The following is a 20100-nucleotide window of genomic DNA, read 5'->3' on the forward strand; positions in this document are numbered from 1 at the left end:
GACATAGGCCTCTCTGGGAGAAAGGGGTTCACTGATTTCAGTGTTTCAAAGCACATGACTTTAAATCTTTCATTGTTTTATTTCCTAAAGAATTGCGGAGTTCCTAGTTAACCTGTACTTAGAAGAAATGAGGTGAACAGGCCCTCATCAGGGCAAGCAGAGAAAAGAAACTTTGACTACACATAACAGGTATAAAAACTGGCCACTTGAAGAAATGCTGAGCTTGCATAATGTCGTACATGAAATGAGAATGTACAAGGAGCAAGAAGTCCTTTAATCTCCAAACTACAAAGTATTATAATGTGATCAAGAGCCAGAGTGGGGTTGCGCAGAGTGGCTCATACCTTAATCCCAGCACTTTAGGAGGCTGAGCAGGAGGATCACTTGAGGTCAGGAGTTTGAGATCAGCCTGGCCAACATGGTGAAAACCCTGTCTCTACTAAAAATACAAAAATTAGCCAGGCATGGTGGTGGGTGCCTGTTAATCCCAGCTGCTTCAGAGGCCAAGGCAGGAGAATCGCTTGAACCCAAGGCAGGGCGGGGCGGTGTGCGCCATGTGTGGTGTGTGGGAGGGGGGTGGAGGTTGTAGTGATGTAGATGGCACCACCAGACTCCAGCCTGGGCGACAGAGTGAGACTCAAAGAGCCAGAGGTGGAGGTGAGGGTGGAAATTTCACCAACAGATAACTTTGATCAATTCTCTTGACAGGTTTGAAGGGTTGGGTTCAACAATTCTTTGGCTTCCTCAAAAACTGACATACATAAAGCTTAACATCTTTTATAAAATATAAGGCATGCATGCAAGAGCTGCTCATCTTAAAAGGTGCTATCATTTATTAATGTGTTTATTCCACAGCCTAGTTTTTTGGGGCAGGTGGTCCATTAATAAAAGAAAACCCCATACTCAAATATGCAGGCTGTAGATTTTTTTTTTTTTTGAAATGGAGTCTCCCTTTGTTGCCCAGGCTGGAGTGCAGTGGCAGTCTCAGCTCACCACAACCTCCGCCTCCCGGGTTCGAGCAATTCTCCTGCCTCAGCCTCCTGAGTAGCTGGGACTACAGATGCACACCACCATGCCCAGCTAATTTTTGCATTTTTAGTAGAGATGGGGTTTCACTATGTTGGCCAGGCTGGTCTCGAACTCGTTACCTTGTGATCCACCTGCCTTGGCCTCCCAAAGTGCTAGGATTACATGTGTGAGCCACTGTGCCTGGCCTACAGGTTAACTTTTAAGCAAAAATTTCAAATATACAAAGGAATTCAGAAGATACTCTCCATGGCATATTATTCTCACATTTAAAATAAGAAAGATCCACTGGGGGCATGGGAAGTACACAAATAAAGCATACGTTTAAATTCAGGATGGGCAATGTTACCAGGACAAAGTCTTATAGGAGGAAACATTGTTTCCTAGCTGTATTAGTTACTGGCTAAAGCCAATGTTCTATTTGGTTACATAAAGGATCATTTGGGAGGATGAAACCTAGTAGCAGTTATTTAAATCAATTGGTGTATCATGTTCACTACAGAAAACCTTTCTAAGGAATAAGTAAAAAAAAAAAAAAAAAAAAAAAAAAAGCATCACACTGTTTAAGCACAAGGTTTAAAATTAAGCGTGTTGTACAGTAAGGTTTGGCTAATTGGGGAGCCAAAATACTTAATTTGGCTTAGGACAAAATAAACTGGCCAATTAATCAACAGTAAAAGGAGACAGTGACTGACTTGTTTAGTTGGGTTTTTTTTTTCTTTTTTGGGTGGAGGTATACACATTGGAAAAGGTATTCCAGAACACCTGGATCAAAATGAACTTTGCTAAGTCAACTCCAGAAATTGATCAATCATATCTGACCTGGTACACATGAATTTCAGATCTCCTTCTTAGATGAAAGCTAAAACCATAGTTATCCTGTAACCAGAATGTGGGTAAGACACTAAAAGATGGTCAGTATACATTTAGAATCTCCGCACTCTAAGAAAATTACACAGGCACATGGAAGAATAAGCAAGATCTTGGTCTTGTTTAAAAAAGGAAAGAGAAAAAAAAAATCAAGCCACATCCTATGAGAACAAATTATTAACAGCAAATGGCCATTTATATAATTAACATGTACTGTGTCTCACACTTCCCAGTTAAATTTATGAAAGACACTATTAAATTTCAGACAAAATATATATTTCTTTTAAATCTTTACAATAAATCAAGATGTAGAAGCTTACATAGGGCACATTTTTGTTTATTTAGGTACTCAATTCCAGCTCCCTTGGATGCAAATAACCCTGGTGACAGTGTGTACAAAGTCTTCTCTTTGCTTTTTATAATTTTAAAGCAAATAACACATTTAACTGTATTTAAGTCTGTGCAAATAATCCTTCAGAAGAAATATCCAAGATTCTGTTTGCAGAGGTCATTTTGTCTCTCAAAGATGATTAAATGAGTTTGTCTTCAGATAAAGTGCTCCTGTCCAGCAGAACTCAAAAGGCCTTCAAGCGTTCAATAAGTGTAGTTCAGATAAGACTCCATCATACGAATTCCAGCTTCCCGTGCCCACTGTACATGCCCCAGTGAACAAGCGAGAGGATCTTATCGTTGCTGAGGTCTGCTTGTCTCATTTTATCACAGGTCAGACAGCAGTTCTCGTGCCCACTGACCGGCACCATGCATTCCAAGTCTAACTTTGCAACCTGCCCCTTTTTGGAATGGTGTCCGTGAAAGCTGTAGTGCAAACGGGAGAGCATCTGTTGCCGCTGATCCTGCAGCCTCTTGTTTTCACTTCGAAGCATCCTTAGGGCCAACATAATAAGCAACACTAAAATCAGCCCTCCAGCAATGGGCACAGCAATGACCGCCGCCCGGAACCACAACTCTTTGGAAGAAGTCAGCTCCTGCACCTTGGTGATAAGGTTTCTGCTACCATCATGCTGATACCTGTTTCCTTGTCCTAAAGGAATACAAAGAAAATGATCAAACTCCATGCTAACTCCTCCTAGGGATATTCACAATCATCAATTCATTTTAACCAAGAATTCCATTACAAAGAAGCTTACAATTAAATCAACGATATTTAGAAAATATTGCAAAACTGAAGCAGCTTACAAACGCATTTGTTTACAGACTGTCATTACTGAGATGTAATGGCCTTTTAATGTCTTCAAAATGTTGAAAAAACAGGCAAAACCTATTATGTAGACAGACATCTAATGCTCAGAGAGACATAAAAGCCAGTCAATCAAGATGCATCTTTGCATCCAGCCAGGCTTCTCCCTCTGGTGTCTCTAATTACATTAACAACAAAATCAATAGCAGACGTACAGAGTCGTGGCTGTCACAAGCCTATAGATCAGGCAGGCATTCTGGTTAGAAACGGCTTCCACCTACCTGAGGCCTCACCCCTGGGAGGAGAGAGAACATCGTGCAGCCCTCTGTAATTGCACATGTCTTCATGACAGCATTCCAACGTGGGCATGGTGGTGCCAGAGTGGTTTCGGGACTGTTTGGCTTGGCAGATGTCTGTCGTGCTTGCAAGAGAGTCCAGGCAGCCATGGGTGAGTGGGGAATTTGAGTTCTGAGGATCAAGAAGTCTAGAGAAGCAGGCGCTGAGCTCAGATTTACACATATAACCAGTGGCTACACAGTGGGCAGCATCACAGTAGCATCGAATTTCACCTGAAAACAATGAGAAACCAACTTAAACTCTGCTCCAGAAACCAGATAAAGCAATTATTTAGGCAACTGCTAAATTCCAAATTCAAAGGCACAAACTTTTAGATCATCCAAGCTGAGGGCTCCAGTCTATGGAGCCTGGAGAAGCCCTTCCTGCAGCCAGTGTGTAAGTTTCAATCCAGTTAAACGTCATTTTGGCAACATAGTAATCCCAATAGCAGGTTTCTGAGGAGTTTAGAGTCATTTTAAAAAAAACTTTTGCTTTTTGAAGGAAATAGTAATGAGTATAATTTCTCCTACCATAAGGTAAATCACATTATTTATTCATTTTAATCCTACATGACCATACAACATAAAAATGTTAGGCTTTTTGATTTTGTCAGTATAAATATTTGATCGGAACTACTGAATTGTTTACTATCCCACAGGACTGCGCCAAGAGTTAAGAGCTTTAGCTAACACCTTATAAAGTTATTAACTAGAAACACGACAATCTAGAAACTGCCCAGTTCAGGAGGTTTTAAAACTATGAAACTAGGCAGCTATTTGCAACCTCTCTAGAAAAGGCAAACTTTTTGCCTATAAAGACCTTTTCATGCAGAGGAGCTTTTAGTCAGTATATTGTAAAACAGGAACTAGGCAGTTTACAATTAGTGGTTTGCTTGCCAAAGTCAATTTCTTTCAGCCCAAATGGAAAGTCATAAAAGGTGGGGGGAGTATAAAACTGCAAGGCTAACTTCTCCTCCTCCTCCTCACAAGTTTTACATGTAATTCGACATGTGACCTAAAAGGGGAAACATTGAAACTGAAAATCCTCTGCTGGTTGAATGAAAAATCCTTAAGGAAACCTCAAATTTTCTACAGGAAGTGATTAAAAGTTTCCTTTATAAAAACTTATTTTGTGAGTTGCATGGCTCGGTTCACATTTTGTCACAGGGCAAGATTGGAGGCTTTAATATCAGTTTCTAGTTGAAATAATCTGGGTCTTAAAGTTATCACTAATACGATATCCACCTAGTGGACCCTGGTTGCTGTCACATGCCACAGCGAGTAAACTGAACTAATGCACACGCCTCTTCCAGTTTCCTGTCTGAAGATCCGAAACCTACACTCTGAAATTAAACACCGGGATCTGCTGTTTTACAAACCTCTTCCCACCCTTACCTTTATTCTTCCCCCTCTCTCTGAATGCCCCATAAGGTGTCTCATTTAATTATCTGTCCAAATTCCAGACCACGGTATGGTATGCTCAGTTTTCACCGAACGCTGCTAATGCTTCGGTTCTAAGGAAAACCAGCCCACTAAACACAGACCTTTGGCAACCCTTAACAGTCCAAAGCTGGGGGTCTTGCTCCTAAATCTGCACTCGCTTTCCTGTGGTTGGGCCCAAGTCCCTTCTCTGCTTCAAGAACCTTGCTTTGCAGGAGCCACTTTTCTGCTCTTTCTCCTCCTCCCTCCAAGCTCACTTTATTTTCCACATAAAGCTCACCAGTCTTCTGGGGTGATGATTACATATCCCTAGTTTGACAAATTCCATATACAGATTTAAAGTATAAATAAAACAGATTAAAAGCCCATTTTGACCCTATTAGCTTCAGACCTTGTACAGAAAAGGAAGACTGAATACAAGTAAAATGCTGCTTAAATGTTTATGAGAGCCTATTTAAAATACTGTATTTTCAATGACCTAAAAACAGCCTAATAAAATTTTGACAGGTAACTGGGAAAGTTCTAACTACTTTTTTTTTAAATTGGAGCCACATTTTAAGCAAGGAGAAAGGACTTTTGTACCACTGTATTAAAACTGTATTTCTGTCGTTCATAAAGTTTCTTCCTGTGGCATGCAAAAGGCCAGAAAGGGGACTGGTATTTTGAAACTGTGGAACAATGCCCTTCTGTTTCTGCCCCCTTCTCGTTACTGTATGTAGTGATTAAACAAAAATGTCTGCTTTAGTCAAGATGGCTACAGGAGAGACTGCTGGCTTCTTTTAAAGCTTTTGAAGTCCACAGCCGTCAGAAATCTCTGATCCCCTAATTATATCATTATCAGGCACATAGTTTCGGTATCTGTGACTTCATGTCAGCCTCAGTCCCTCCCTGTTCTGCCCGCCTTTGATAGGGCCAGGAGGCTCCCCTCTGCAAGCTACAAGGGCTGTTATTTAGGGTTAATTACACCCTTCCTTCCAAAATAAATAAATACTGTAGCACATCATCCTCGCTGGGCTAGCTTATGCTTTAACCTCACGCCTGCTACATAGCAATTAAAGAGAAGTAGGGGGCTGCAAAGGCTAAACAGTGCTTCATACTTAAAAAAATTATCTGTTCACAGAACAGTAGGTAGATTTCATAGAAGGGAGATGAGGGGAACCCTGAAATTCGGAGAAAGTTCGGGTTATTTCTATCTAAAAGGTGAAAGCCTGCAGAGGAAAGAAGAAAGTGACCCGCTGCCTTTTTTTTTTTTTTTTTTGGTCCTGTTTGTAAAATATGAGGTGAATGGGAATGAGACGCTGACAGAGCCTACTCCTCCCGGCCACTGAAAAGCAACACAACACACACTTCTGCACACCTCGGACACCTAAACTCTCAGGGAGACTCACACACTCGCTCGCACACACTCAGAGATGTACGCAGAGACACACTCAGAGACTCAGATGCACATTCAGAGATACAAAGACACTTAGAGACAGACACAGAAATGCATTCAGAAAGACACACTCAGGGTCAGAGAGATACAGAGACTCAGACACATTCAGAGACACAAAGACTCAGAAAGAGACACAGAAATGCATTCAGAGAAACATCTAGAGACACACTCAGAGACAGAGATACACTGAGTGATACAGAGGTTCAGACACACTTTCAGAAACACAACGACACTCAGGGACACACGAATGCATTTAGGGATACTGAAACTCAGAGAGACACTCACAGAAATACATCCTGAGGCACTCACACTGACACGCTGCGGGCACGCGGCAGCTACAGGCCGGGATCTGCGATTCCTCCCGGCCGCCCGGGCCCCCAGGGTGCGGAGGCGGCGGCGTCTAGGCGAGACTCCGGCCCGGCTCCCCGCTGGGCTGCAAACGCGCCGCTCCCCGCAGGCAGAGCCAGGAGGACCCTCTCATCAGCGCCTGCCGTTAGATCGGAGTCCGCATCCACGCGCCAGGCCACCGCCGCGACTTCTAAGAACACAGCAGCTTGTCGCGACCTACGGCTCCGGTGCGGGAGGGAGCCTCGCCCGCCGCTAACAAAGCCTCTGCAGCCGGCTCCAAAGCCCCGCGGCGGGGACGGGACCCCGGGCCCCGTGAGCCCCGGCACCCACCTTTGGTGAGCAGCACGGCCATGGCGCAGAGCTCCAGCTGCAGCCAGATGAAGATGTAGCTGGAGTGGCGATCCATTGACGTCCCGCACGGCCGCGGCGCCCCCGCCGGCTTCCGGAGCCCCGGCTCGGCGGCAGCCTACGACCCCCGGAGCGCGCAGGGCATGGGCCCTGCCCGGAGCGGTGGGCGCCGTCAGCGGCGGGGCTGGGGTTCGGGCCGCGGCCGGAGCATGGAGCGCAGCTACAGGGCGCGCCCACGAGCCCCGAAAAGTTTCCCAGTCCCCCCTTGGCAACCACCGGCTCCCTCGCCCCGCTCGACTCTAGGGACACACGCTAGCCCCGGGCCGGGGGTGGGCTCCCAGCCTTCAGTCCCCGCTAGCGGCCGCTCTCAGCAAAAAGGGCAGGGGCTCCCCAGCGCTCAAAGGAATCCGCCGCAGCTCCCGCCCGCGCCAGCCCAGGTCTCGCCGGCTCCGCGCCGTAAATAGCGCCCCGCGCCGGGAGCCGGCCCGCGCCTCCCCGCCTCGCCCCGCCCCACGGCGTCCGATTGGCCGCCAGGCTGCTGTCAATCCGCCCCGCAGCGGGGGGCGGGCCCAGACGCGAGCGCGGAGGGACCTGCCCGGCGGCTCCGAGCGGCGCCGGCGTCTGGGGCTCCCGGCTGGGGCGCCCGGCTGGTGCGCTGCCGTCTCCCGCGCTCCCCCTTGCGGAGGCCTGCGCGTCCGTGACCTTCGCGAGGCGCCGGGGGAGCCCAGCCCCGGGACTGGCTCGGGAACCCGCCTCCGAGACCCTGACGGCTCAGCCTGGGGCGGTCAGCGTTCCCCAGCCCGGGGCTTCTTTTGGGTGCCACCCGAAACACGCAGGGGGTCCGCGTGGTCTTCCTCCCCGGCCGCACTGCGTTTTCTGGAGCCCCCAGGGGCGAGTGACGATGCCCCGGCCTGTACAGGTGGCGGAAGAGAGTTCGGGTGGGAGCCCTGGGGAGGCGGCCCAGCGCTAGGGTCTGCATTCAGCCTTCGCCCCCACCCCCTCAGCGTGTCCGCCTCGAGCTGCCCGCCATGGGATCAATAAAGCCCAGACAGACCGACTGTTGATCAGTTAGGAGCCGCTAGGTTCTCCCGGGTACACGGGACGAGTAGCCGGCTAGAGACACTTAACGAAAATTAGCAAATCCAAAAGCACCCGGCGCCAACGAGACGACACTGGCTGAGACTGACACTCAATTAACCACCCCGCAAACAATGGCTGGCAAACACGCCGGCTGACCCTGATCAATATCAGCACCGCAGTGATCTCCTCCTTGAGATGCGAATTCGTTTATTAGGGATCGCGGGGCTGCCCTTCCCAAGGTACTCAAGGTGGTCTTGCTGTAGTTTTGTTTCCCCTCCGCTTTGGAAGGAATTAAGCTTAAAACTCATTATCTGAGGGAATGTTCTTTTATCCTCTCCCTCCAAAACCTGAGATGAACAAAAATCAACCATTTGCAAAATTCTTCTTGAGAATCTACCAGAGCTTCCCTACCGGATATGTCAAAAGGGAGTGGGGGGTGGGGAAGGAAAGAGAAGCACATTTCATGCTAAGGTGAGAATTATAAAGACAAATCCTTTAGGACTAGAGTGCAGACATGAGCTTTAAGACTAAGAAAAATGTATCTATGTCTTGAGGACTGAAAGTCAAGGCGAACATATCTCAAACGCCTAACCTTTTAAAGTTGTTGAAAGTCTGCAGAGCTGCAGGATGTAGTTAATGAAATTGCCTTTGAAAAATAATGTTTATGTGCAGAAAAATAAAATAATTTCATAAACTGATGCTCAGACCATTACTTCTCTAGATCAAAATTGCATCTAAAAGGAGAGAAGGAGAAGTCCAGTAGAAGTTTTAAAAGAAAATTAAACTGGTTAGGGCACCAGGTAAATAGCAGGTTTCTCAGACAAGTTTCTGAAGGGGCGTGCTGACAGGTCAGTACTGGGGCTGAGTTTGATTAGAACTTCCTGGCTTCTAGAACCTTGACAAGTTAACAATTGTAAGGGTTTTATGCAGACAATGCTTTTTTTTTTTTGAGACGAGTCTGGCTCTGTCACCCAGGCTGGAGTGCAGGGGCATGATCTCGGCTCACTGCAACCTTCCGCCTCCCGGGTTCAAGCAATTCTCCTGCCTCAGCCTCCTGAGTAGCTGGGATTACAGGCACCTGTCGCCACACCTGGCTAATTTTTGTATTTTTATAGAGACGAGGTTTCGCCATGTTGGCCAGGCTGGTCTCGAACTTCTGACCTCGTGATCCTCCCGCTTCGGCCTCCCAAAGTGCTGGGATTTACAGGGGTGAGCCACCGCGCCCAGAGGACAATACTTTTTATGTAATGATTACACTCTCTTTTTAGAGAGTCAATTATTAGCTAAAAGGAAACTTTCAGGGTATGTTCGTTTAACCTGGCCTCCCACCGTAGGCCAGGCTTGCGATGTCTGGGGTTATAAAGATGTCAGAAACTAGATAGTAAATCTCAAAACAATGGAGCTGGACAATAATAGAGATTTATGTGCATGATGTTACAATGCCTAAAAGAAAGAGGTTAACTAGCCTAGGAAGGTAAAGAGAGCCGGTCAAGTCTCCTAGAAGCAATGACATTAAGGATTGGAAGAAGACCATTACAAGCACAGAGGACCACAGGACTTAGGCATGAAATTATATGATTGTGTAGGCGAGTAGGAGTGGTAAATAGCGAACAGGTAGTTGGGATGACAAGCAAGTCTTTGTGATTGCAGCATAAAATGTGAAGAAGTGAACAGAGACGTATCAGAAATGAACTATATTTCCCTTTGATACAGATAAATACTTATTTAATGGAAGAAGTCTGGGGAATGTGTTGGTGAAAGTTGCATTCTAGTAGACACTTTCTGAGTGTCTCCCAGCCCAATTCAGAGAATGTCCCTTTTCCCTGGAGTGGGCGTTGGCAACTTGATTAGGAGACTCTGATCTCCTAATCTCTGGCCATAGCTAGTCACATGATCCAGGTTAGGTCAGTTAGATTCTCTCTTCTGTGTGTTTGAACAGACATGCTGCTCGGTCCCTTGAGGTCATTTCACGGGAGACATAAAAATTTTGCTTTGGGGCAGCTGTAGTCCACCTGTCTGCAGAGAAAGAAAAATAATGAAGATATGCAAAGTGGCAAATACATAAATCCAAATGGATTTCCAGGCACTCAGCCTCACTTCTTGTCCTTAGGTTAACTCAGTAACCTTAATAAAGTCCCCTTTTTACTTAAGATTCTTTTCCTTGCGACCCAAAGAAAGCACACTAATATATTTGTATTTTATTGAATTAATGTTGACTTTGAGCACTCCAGGTTGTATATATTTTTTTGTTCCAAGTCCAGTTCTGAATAAGAACTTGGGATCCGTTTTTTAAACAATGATTTCAACTATTTTGTTTTTATTATTAATGGGCAAACTTTCTAAATGACCAGAAATTAAAGAGAAACAAATCTGCACTTTATTTAATGGTTCTGGGGAAGACATGGACTTTTCAACTAAATGAATCAGAGTGTTTGAATCAATGTAGAATATCAAAATCAGTTTAGCGATAGTGTATCAATTATGAAGCCATATCAATAGTTGAGAGAATAGGCAACAATTTTAATTCAATTTAAGATTCTTAAGGAAAATTGCTTCTCTAGAGAATTTTACTTATGCTTTGCACATAATTCAGTTATTACTTTCCTACAAGTAGATTGATAAGTAGAAGGAAAAAAAAGTACAATCTACTGTCCTTTTGAAGTTTAAAGCAAGAAATGAAATCAACGACCAAAATTCTTTTTACACCTACAAAGGGATTCTGAAAATACCTGGGAACAAGCTATCTATAACCAAGAACAGAAAACTGATTCCAGACCTAACTGAAACAGCTAAACAGTCTAATAGTTTTTTATTACCTTCAAACAGCATTCAAGTTATAACTTATCCACGGGAGATATATATGTATATATATATAGGCGTGAGCCACCATGCCCGACTAATTTTTTAATTTTTTTGTAGAGATGGTGGTCTCCCTATGTTACCTAGGCTGGTTTCAGAATTCCTGGGCTCAAGCAGTCCTCCTGCCTGAGCCTCCAAAAGTGCTGGGATTATAGGTGTGAGCCACCATGCCGGCCATATATATGTTTTAAAGGATTTTAAATGATGTCTTTGAAATTATAGGCTAAACATGTAACTAAATGGCACTAAATTGTGAATGGGAGAGTAGAGAGTTACTTGGTTTTGCTTTTGCTTTTTTAGAGACGAAGGTCTCACTCTGTTTCTCAGGCTGGAGTACAGCACTGCAATCATAGCTCACTGTAGCCTCGAACCACTGGCCCCAGCCTCCCAAGTAGCTAAGACCATAGGTGCTCCCCACTACATGGGGCTAATTTCTGTACTTTTTGTTGAGACAGAGTCTCCTTATGTTGCCCAGGCTGGTCCCAAACTTCTAGCCTCGAGTGACCCTCCCACCTTAGCCTCCCAAGTAGCTGGGATTACAGGTGTAAGCTTGACTATCTTATCAGAGTTATTTGTGTTTAAGGGATTCATAGCAGAATAGGAGCTCATTTGTTAGGTGACCAGATAGAACAAAGGAAAATTATTCAATCTAAGAAAGTGCATCAGAAGTTCTTCCCTTAATACCAAGGATAAGAACAAGAATTCTGTTCATTGATGACCTCACTTAGGGTGTACTCTCTTCATAACCTCTGCCCATAAATCTCATTGAAATGCATTAAATATTTGAAGATATGCACGTTTGGCTGGCATTTTATTTCATGGCTTGAACTCACATCAAATATAATGTGTGTCTTGATACTTTGTAAATGATAAAACAAATACTATATAGTTAGTTATTTTCTCAGGAATTATTATGAAATAAAAACGACAGTGGCCAGAACATAATAGCAAATAAATAAATAAATAAATAACATTTATAGTACATCGTTAGTCAACTTGTTTAATTAAAAGGGAGAGAGACGCACTAAAGATTAATTTAGGAGGGGTTTGTGGTATGGACACAATAGGCTTTCGGTATGGTTACTACTAACTGGTGATTGACAAGCACCGCCTATCAGCTCGGGGAGCCAACATTCCTGGAGCCAGAAGCTAGAGACTTGGGTCTCTTTTTCTCAGGGTTGTCTTTGCTTCTCACCTCTCTGCCAGTGGGCTGTCATCCTCTCCTTATTTGTAGTTTTTACTCTCATAATTTCTGCTTTTTTTTGTCCAAGCATAAGTCCCCTATACAGAGAGATACTACCCAAGAGATGGTTTCACCTTCTATCACTACTGCAAACTAGCACAGTCGTTTGTTCAGCTTACGGAGACACCATCCCCAAATACTCAGCCTATGATGTCTTGGGCTTGGATAGGGTTCTGGCTGATATAAAACCTGGGTACTGCTCTCAGCAAGGGTGTGAGCCAGAAAGAACACACAGAAAGAGATATGTGCAGGCTGGCACGATAAAGCATGTCATATTATATAAAGTTAATTCACCTATAAAGAAAAATAAAGTAGGCCAGGCTCAGAGGCTCACACCTGTAATTCCAGCACTTTGGGAGGCTGAGGCGGGAGGATCACATGAGTTCAGGAGTTTGAGACCGCAAGCCCAGTAGCAGATGCCTGTAGTCTCAGCTACTTGGGAGGCTAAAGTAGGAGGATTACTGGAGCCCAGGAGTTCCAGGCTGCAGTGAGCTAAGAGCACACCACCACACTTCAATCTGGGCAACAGAGACCATCTCAAAAGAAAAGAAAAATATCAGTGAGTGAATTTTGACCTTAGCCAAAAGGCTGAGAAATGATTAGTGAGTGGAATTAAGATCATTCCTCCAAGCCAGGCACGGTGGCTCATGCCTGTGATCCCAGCACTTCGAGAAGCTGAGTCAGATGGATAACTTGAGGTCAGGAGTTTGAGAACAACCTGGCCAATATGGTGAAACCCCATCTCTACTAAAAATATAAAAATTAGCCAAGCATCATGGCACATGCCTGTAATCCGAGCTACTGGGGAGGCTGAAGCAGGAGAATCTCCAGGAGGCGGAGGTTGCTGTGAGCCAAGATCGCGCCACTGCACTCCAGCCTGGACAACTGAGTGAGACTCTGTCTCAAAAAAAAAAAAAAAAATCATTCCTTCAAATTATTACTTCTGTGTGACTTTATCACTTGAGTGTTTGCTATCATCTAAGATAACTTAATGTAGCCATTTGAAGACAGCCCATTTTAAACAGACTGAAGACTCAGAACCTTGCAGAGTCCAGGACTTTCCAGAGTCCAGGACCATTTTGAACTCCTGGATTATTTTTAATATACAACAATCTTGAACGTCTTGTCTTCTTAGTGGGGCCATGGCAACGAGCAGAGCTTTTTATTAGTTTCTTGAGAAAGATGAGTATTTGGAGTGAATAGTCAACCTGGCATTTTCCACATATAGTGGAGGGGGGAGGAGCAGGCAAGATGCCCGTGATGCAGTGTCTATGAGCAATGACATTGCTTGCCAGTCTGTATGGAATACATGAGCAAAATCCATCAATATTACAGCCAAAGGGTCAAAGTAGTCACTTGTTTCCTTGGAGGTCTATCCACTTGGCTCCACCCCATAACCACTTAGTTGTTCCTCATTAAATCACAGGAGTATATAAAAAGAGTTCCCTGGGCCTGGCATGGTGGCTCATACCTATAATCCCAGCCCTTTGGGAGGCCAAGGAGGGTGGATCACTTGAATCCAGAGGCTCAAGACCATCCTGGGCAACATGGTGAAACCCCATCTCTACTAAAAATATAAAAATTAGCTGAGTGTGGTGGTGCATGCCTGTAATCCCAGCTACTCAGGAGGCTGAGGCTGGAGAATCGCTTGAGCCAGAGATGGGGAGGCTGCAGCGAGCCGAGATCACACCACTGCACTCCAGCCTGGGTAACAGAGCAAGGAAAAAGTAACCCTAAAGGAAGAAACTGAAGTCCTGCATTTGTATCCACGCCCCATTACTCAATGTTTTGTTTGTGTGTTTTTTGAGATGGCCTCGCTCTGTCACCCAGGCTGGAGTGCACTGGCACCATCTCAGCTCACTGCAGCCTCCACCACCATGGCTCAAGTGATCCTCCCACCTCAGACTCCCCAGTAGCTAGGACTACAGGTGCATGCCACCACACCCTGCTAATTTTTAAATATTTTGTAGAGACGGGGTCTCGCCATGTTGCCCAAGCTGGTTGTTTATTTTATTATTATTATTATTATTATTATTATTATTATTATTATTATTATTATTATTTTTGAGCTAGAGTCTTGCTTCATTGCCCAGGCTGAAGTGCAATGGAGCAAGCTCACTGCAGCCTCCGTCTCCCGGGTTCAAGCAATTCTCGTGCCTCACCCTCCTGAGTGGCTAGGATTACAGATGTTTGCCACCATGCCTGGCTAATTTTTTTGTATTTTTGATAGAGGCAAGGTTTCACCGTTTTGGCCAGACGGGTCTCGAACTCCTGGCCTCAAGTGATTTGCCTGCCTCAGCCTCCCAAAGTGCTGGGATCACAGGCATGAACCTCCATGCCCAGTATACTCAATGAGTTTTTATGAGCCAATCAATTGGCCCCTTGGTACTCAGTTTTCTTGCCCATAAAATGAGAACAAGAGTGTTTGGTAGCCTGCCTGCTCCAGAGATTGCTACTAGTGCAACTTGAGGTCTTCGTGTAAGTTTTGTTAACTGTGACTCTCTATACAAATGGTGACCAATTTTCCTTAGAAATTGGTGTAAGGAAAAAATTAGTAATATCTGAATGTATTTGTGATGGCTTCAGGACTTCCTAGGTGGTTTCAGGATTTTTTCCTCCCTGGAGCTGAAGATTTGAAGTGCAAATGATGTTACTGCCAAGCCAGCCTGCGGCCCGGGCAGGGTGATGGTATCTCTAAAAACGCGGAATCTTGCCAGCAAACGTTTGCTCCCATGACTGGTGATAGTCCAAGAATCAGCCGAGACAAATTGGTCGCCTAACTTATCATTACGCAAGAAACTTAGCTGCTGTCATGGAACCATAACTCGTGCCTCTAGTCTGCTGGAAAACACAAGAAGTATCTTCCACCCTGCAACATGACACCTTGAGATAACCCATCTCCTATCCAATGGCATTGTTCGAAGAAGTCTGATGTTGCTTATTCACTTTCAAACGGAAGCATTTCCCAAGAAAATCCTGATTAATTATGGATACACTTGCCATGAACTGTACTCATGAGCTGTCCTTTTTTTTAGGGGTGATCAAGAGATTTCTGAAACGCTCCTGCCCTCAAAATACTTCTAATCCACCTGCCTTTTTTTTTTTTTTTTTTTTTTTTCAGGTGACTGCCTAATTTTAACCAAGATCTGTAGGAATGATGGGAAGAGGCACTGGTACTTCTCTCTTTCCTAATCCTTCAAGTCATCCCTGAAGATTCGCAGTTTTTCTGGAGACAGGTGAGGTCCAGCCCCTGAAAGATGCAGACAGTGCAGAGAGAAGAGCCTATGTTCTTATATTTTTGTCAGAGGTGATGTCTCAAGGTACAATCAAAGCCTTTTCAGATCTGAAGTCTTTTCGTTCCCATCAGCCAGCACGACTCCAGTGAAGAGAGTGGGAGGAGGGAGACGGGGATATCCAGGAAGATTAACCTTCCTATTGACAGATCAGGAAGTTTCGGGAAAATGTACTCCAGGCTCCACACATCGTTACTAATTCCCAGTTCGTTAGACTACAAGCAGAAAAGTACTTAGAAAAATTAGTTTAAGTATACGATAAATGCTGATCCCCGGGTCCCTCTAAGTTTCTATTGACAATGGAAAAATAGCAGCCGCAGCGCCATTTCGGTTCAATCGAAGAGATATTAGCATCCGTTTTAGGCAGGGAGAACATCCAAAAAGATCGATACTGAGGGGAGGGCGAGGCTGGGAGAACGATCGGGAGCCGAGAGCCAGTGAGCGAGAGAGGGCGAGGAGAAGGAACGGGAACTAGTGAGAGATCCCTCGGGGGAAATGCAAACGCTGGAGAGAGGCACCAATTATGATAATTGAAGGTAATGGTGCCGAGGCGCCAAGGAGCTCCGCGCTGTTTTACATCATCCAGCCCCAACCCAGACGCGCCCGAGCCCTCCCCTCCCCGGCCGGGTCCACGCCCTCCCAGGCTCTCTGGGGCCCCCGCCCCGGGCCGCCCGCGCGCAGCTCGGGTTCCCAGCGCGCAAGGCGCGCCCCAGTCCCGCACGTCCCAGCCGCTGTCTCCCCCACCGCCTCCTCTGTGCTGACTCATTGAGCGACCCCGACTTGTCTCAAAATAAAACAGGGGCACAGACACTTGTAGTCTGGACAGACGCCCCCCGAGGCTAGAGTCTGTAGGAACTGGAGACATCCCTGTCCCGATCCTGGTACCAATGCGCCCCTGTTCGCGCTGTGGTTCTCAGTCTCGCTCCCACCGTAACCCCTTCCCCCCGTAACTCGAGAAGTTTAAACCGGCGTCTTAAAAATAAACCGCGTGGGAGCCCAGGAGTTCGTGAATGTGGCGGACAGGATAGGAAAAGGTTTTATTGTTTTTCAACTTCCGATCAAAATGGGATCTTTGAGTCGTTGAATTTTAAGGATTCAGGAGAGATGGAACAGCAGTTTCCCTGACCTAGAGGTTCAAAGAAGAGACCCAGAGACTTTAGGGGCTGGCCTCGGTATGAGTGAGGTGTGTTTTTCAAAAGTGCTGGGTTTTGTTTGTTTGATTGATTGATTTCTTTTCTTTCTTTTTTTTTCAATATGTTTCCTTTTATTTTGAAATTGAAACAGCAAAATGAAGTGGTTTGTGGCTGAAACAACCTCCACGGGAAAGAAAACTGGAGTGTTCGTTCATCCATCAAAGAACAAACGCCAACGTCTGAACCAGCGACCCTACCTCCCCCAGACAAAGCAGTGAACAGATTAAAGGATGGGAGGAAGGATACAATCAAAATCCGGTGGTGATGACTGGCAGATAAAAATACGGAACGCTTCATGAATTTGTGTGTCGTTCTTGCGCAGGGGCCATGCTAATCTTCTGTGTATCGTTCCAATTTTAGCATATGTGCTGCCGAAGCAAGCACTTTTTTTTTTTTTTTTAATGGAGATAGGGTCTTGCTTTTATGCTCCACGTGGTCTCAAACTCCTGGCTTCAAGTGATCCTCCTGCCTCAGCCTCCCAAAGCCCTGGCATTACAGGCTTGAGCCACCATATCTGGCCAATTGATTTTCTTTTCTTTTCCTTTTTCTTTTCTTCTTCTTTTTTTCTTTTTCTTTTTTTTTTTTTTTTTTTTTTTTTTTGAGTTGATGCCTCACTCTGTCGCCCAGGCTGGAGTGCAGTAGGGCAGTCTCAGCTCACTGCAACCTCTGCCTGTGTTCAAGCAATTCTCCTGCCTCAGCCTCCCGAGAAGAAGGGATTACAGGCATAGGCCACCACACCCAGCTAAGTTTTGTATTTTTAGTAGTGATGGGTTTTTGACATGTTGGCCAGGCTGGTCTCAAACTCCCAACCTCAAATAATCCGCCCACCTGGGACTCCCAAAGTGCTGGAATTACAGGCATGAGCCTGTATCAGTTGATTGTTTTCTGATTGTAAAAGTAATGGATCACTGTAGAAAACTTGGAAAATACAAAAAAGAAAGGTGAAAACGTCTGTGGCTGCGGCAGGTGGCAGGGATTCTGTTCCTAGGCCAGTTCCTGAGGCAGAACCAGACACAAGGAAGCAGTGGTGAGGTGGGCTCCTGTACCTGGGGCCCAGCATTAGCTTGGGGCTTAGTCACTTACCAGTGTGTGGCTTTGGGCAAACACTGTTAAACCTCTCTAGACCTCATTTTGTCACCTGTAAAATATGGCTAATAAAATGACCTCTAGGATCCCTTCTCGGCTCTGTGAAAGGCAGCCTCACAAATCAACTCTGAGTCCAAAACAAGTGGCATGAGCTTCTCCACCAAGTCAAATAAAGTGGAATTACTACTTTTCTAGAAATGCTTTAAGAAAGCGTTTGAAAAGCAGATCTATGACTCCATCTGTCTTTCAGGAGTGCTGTCTCTTAAAAACAGATGTGAATAATAACACAAATATTTGGCAGGTGCCAATACATGTTAAAAGTCCAGCCCAAGGTGATGACCATTCTGATCAGACCATTCTAGAATGGCCAACCCAGTGGAAAGTGTGGCATCTTTAAAAATTCTGTAATGAAGCAGAGTGATCAAGTTGGTAAAAGCACTTAATACCACATTCAAACAGGGAATGTGAAGGAGGGACTTACATGATAAGAAAGGAGACTTACTTTGTATAATTGCAGAGGTCACAACAAGGACTAGTGGGTGCCAGGGAAAAGGCACCACATAGGTTTAAGATAAGGAAGAACTTCCAGGAATTAATTCTGTCCGAAGACAGCACAGGCTGTGGTTCCCAAGCACCAGGAGAAGTCCAGCAAGGGACGCATGGACTAACTGTTGAACCAAGTGACCATATAAAATCTCTTTCAGTGTCAAGATGTTGTCATAACAGCGACATCTTCTAGTTATCATTTCCTTTAATATTAGAGATGACAATGATTTTTCACAACTAGGAAAAACGCTGCGCACTGGATCTCATCTAGAGTAAGAACCTGAGTGTCAGCTCGGACTTTCCTGAGCTGTTCAAGACCAAAGATGCCCAACTGTGGAGAAAAATGAGGGCAGGTGCACAACTCACTTCAGAACAGGCCGAGCACCAGGGCTGGCTGCGACTGCTTAAGAGGAACCAAAAAAAAAGCATGGGATGTGGCCATCACATTCCTATGACCCAGCCCTCCCTAACCTAGCAGGTCTGCTCATGAGTGAATAATTACGGGAAGGGCTGCAGAGGCCAGAGGGCCCACAGAAGACAGCTATAAGCAGGATCTTTTTTTTTTTTGAGATGGAGTTTCGCTCTTGTTGCCCAGGCTGGAGTGCAGTGGTGCAATCTCAGCTCACTGCAACCTCTGACTCCCAGGTTCAAGAGATTCTCCTGCCTCAGCCTCCCAAGTAGCTGGGATTACAGGCATGCACCATTATGCCCAGCTAATTTTTGTATTTTTAGTAGAGATGGGGTTTCACCATGTTGACCAGGATGGTCTTGATCTGACCTCATGATCTGCCCGCCTCGGCCTCCCAAAGTGTTGGGATTACAGGCGTGAGCCACTGTGCCCAGCCCGTAAGCAGTATCTTGATTCACATTTGGGATCCATTTCAAACCAATAAGGAGTCTCCCAAACCTGTATTCTGTATGACTGAAAGGCACTTTCTCTCTCCCTTTTCTGACCAGTCTCTAAGCAATGCCTCATGTCCATTTTGTTTTGGTCAACAAGTGGACAGATTTAACTTTTGATGGATTAAAGGTAAATTCTGTCTGGCAGGCTCTACAAACGTTCCTTATAAGTCATTTCATATCATGGCCAGGCACAGTGGCTCACACCTGTAATCCCAGCACGTTGGGAAGCTGAGGCGGGTGGATCACCTGAGGTCAGGAATTCAAGACCAGCCTGGCCAACATGGTGAAACCCTGTCTTTACTAAAAATACAAAAATTAGCTGGACCTGGTGGTAGGCACCTGTAATTCCAGCTACTCGAGAGACTGAGGCAGGAGAATCGCTTGAACACGGGAGGCGGAGGTTGCAGTGAGCTGAGATTGTGCCACTGCTCTCCAGCCTGGGCAACAAGAGTGAAACTTTGTCTAAAAAAAAACATCATTTCATATCATATCATAATTCCAGACAAAAAAGGCAGAGGAAGGAGGTGGGAGAGAGAGGAAGGAAAACCCAAGTAGATCTGATATCTTTCTTTAAGGAGCAGTCATAGTTTATTTTCCCTGCTTTTGCTAACACTGTTCCTTGGTAGGTACCTCTTGAGGTGTACCTACTGGAGGTGTACTGGACCTTCCAGTACCAGGAATAGAATCACCATATCCCAGCCTCTTGGCTTTTCTTCTCTTGAAAACACTGTCCTCCCCAGTCCCCTCCCAAGTTTTCTGCACATCACATAGCCTGGTAGCAAGAGAAGCAGCTTATGTTCCAAACCATCAAAACTTCTTTTTTTTTTTTACTTTTTTGAGACGAGTCTCACTGTGTTGCCCAAGCTGGAATGCAGTGGCGCAATCTTGGTTCACTGC

At 45.3% G+C, this 20100-nt stretch overlaps 1 protein-coding gene and 1 non-coding gene across 2 annotated transcripts; both read right to left on the reverse strand.

The window, feature by feature from the left end:
* Nucleotides 1-1758: 1758 nt before the first annotated feature.
* On the reverse strand, nucleotides 1759-7439 carry BAMBI (BMP and activin membrane bound inhibitor). The gene is made up of 3 exons (XM_032144394.2): nucleotides 6983-7439; nucleotides 3376-3663; nucleotides 1759-2938 (listed from the first exon to the last, which is right to left on the reverse strand). The coding sequence occupies exons 1-3, from the start codon at nucleotides 7056-7058 to the stop codon at nucleotides 2520-2522; spliced, it is 783 nt and encodes a 260-aa protein (XP_032000285.1). The 5' UTR covers nucleotides 7059-7439; the 3' UTR covers nucleotides 1759-2519.
* A 9506-nt stretch (nucleotides 7440-16945) lies between these two features.
* LOC116466100 (U6 spliceosomal RNA) lies at nucleotides 16946-17052 on the reverse strand. The gene has a single exon (XR_004247357.1). It is a non-coding gene; the product is annotated as a U6 spliceosomal RNA (small nuclear RNA).
* Nucleotides 17053-20100: the final 3048 nt, after the last annotated feature.

This window comes from Hylobates moloch, unplaced genomic scaffold (genome assembly GCF_009828535.3).
Source record: "Hylobates moloch isolate HMO894 unplaced genomic scaffold, HMol_V3 SCAFFOLD_3, whole genome shotgun sequence".
NCBI lineage: Eukaryota > Metazoa > Chordata > Mammalia > Primates > Hylobatidae > Hylobates > Hylobates moloch.

Bases quoted from the DNA above. Each gene is read 5' to 3' on its own strand.
- BAMBI (XM_032144394.2), bottom strand. From the start codon at position 7,058: ATGGATCGCCACTCCAGCTACATCTTCATCTGGCTGCAGCTGGAGCTC. The intron at 3,664-6,982 runs GTGGGTGCCGGG...CATTGTTTTCAG, and splicing joins GGCCGTGCTGCTCACCAAAG to GTGAAATTCGATGCTACTGT. The intron at 2,939-3,375 runs GTAGGTGGAAGC...GTATTCCTTTAG, and splicing joins TCCCAGGGGTGAGGCCTCAG to GACAAGGAAACAGGTATCAG.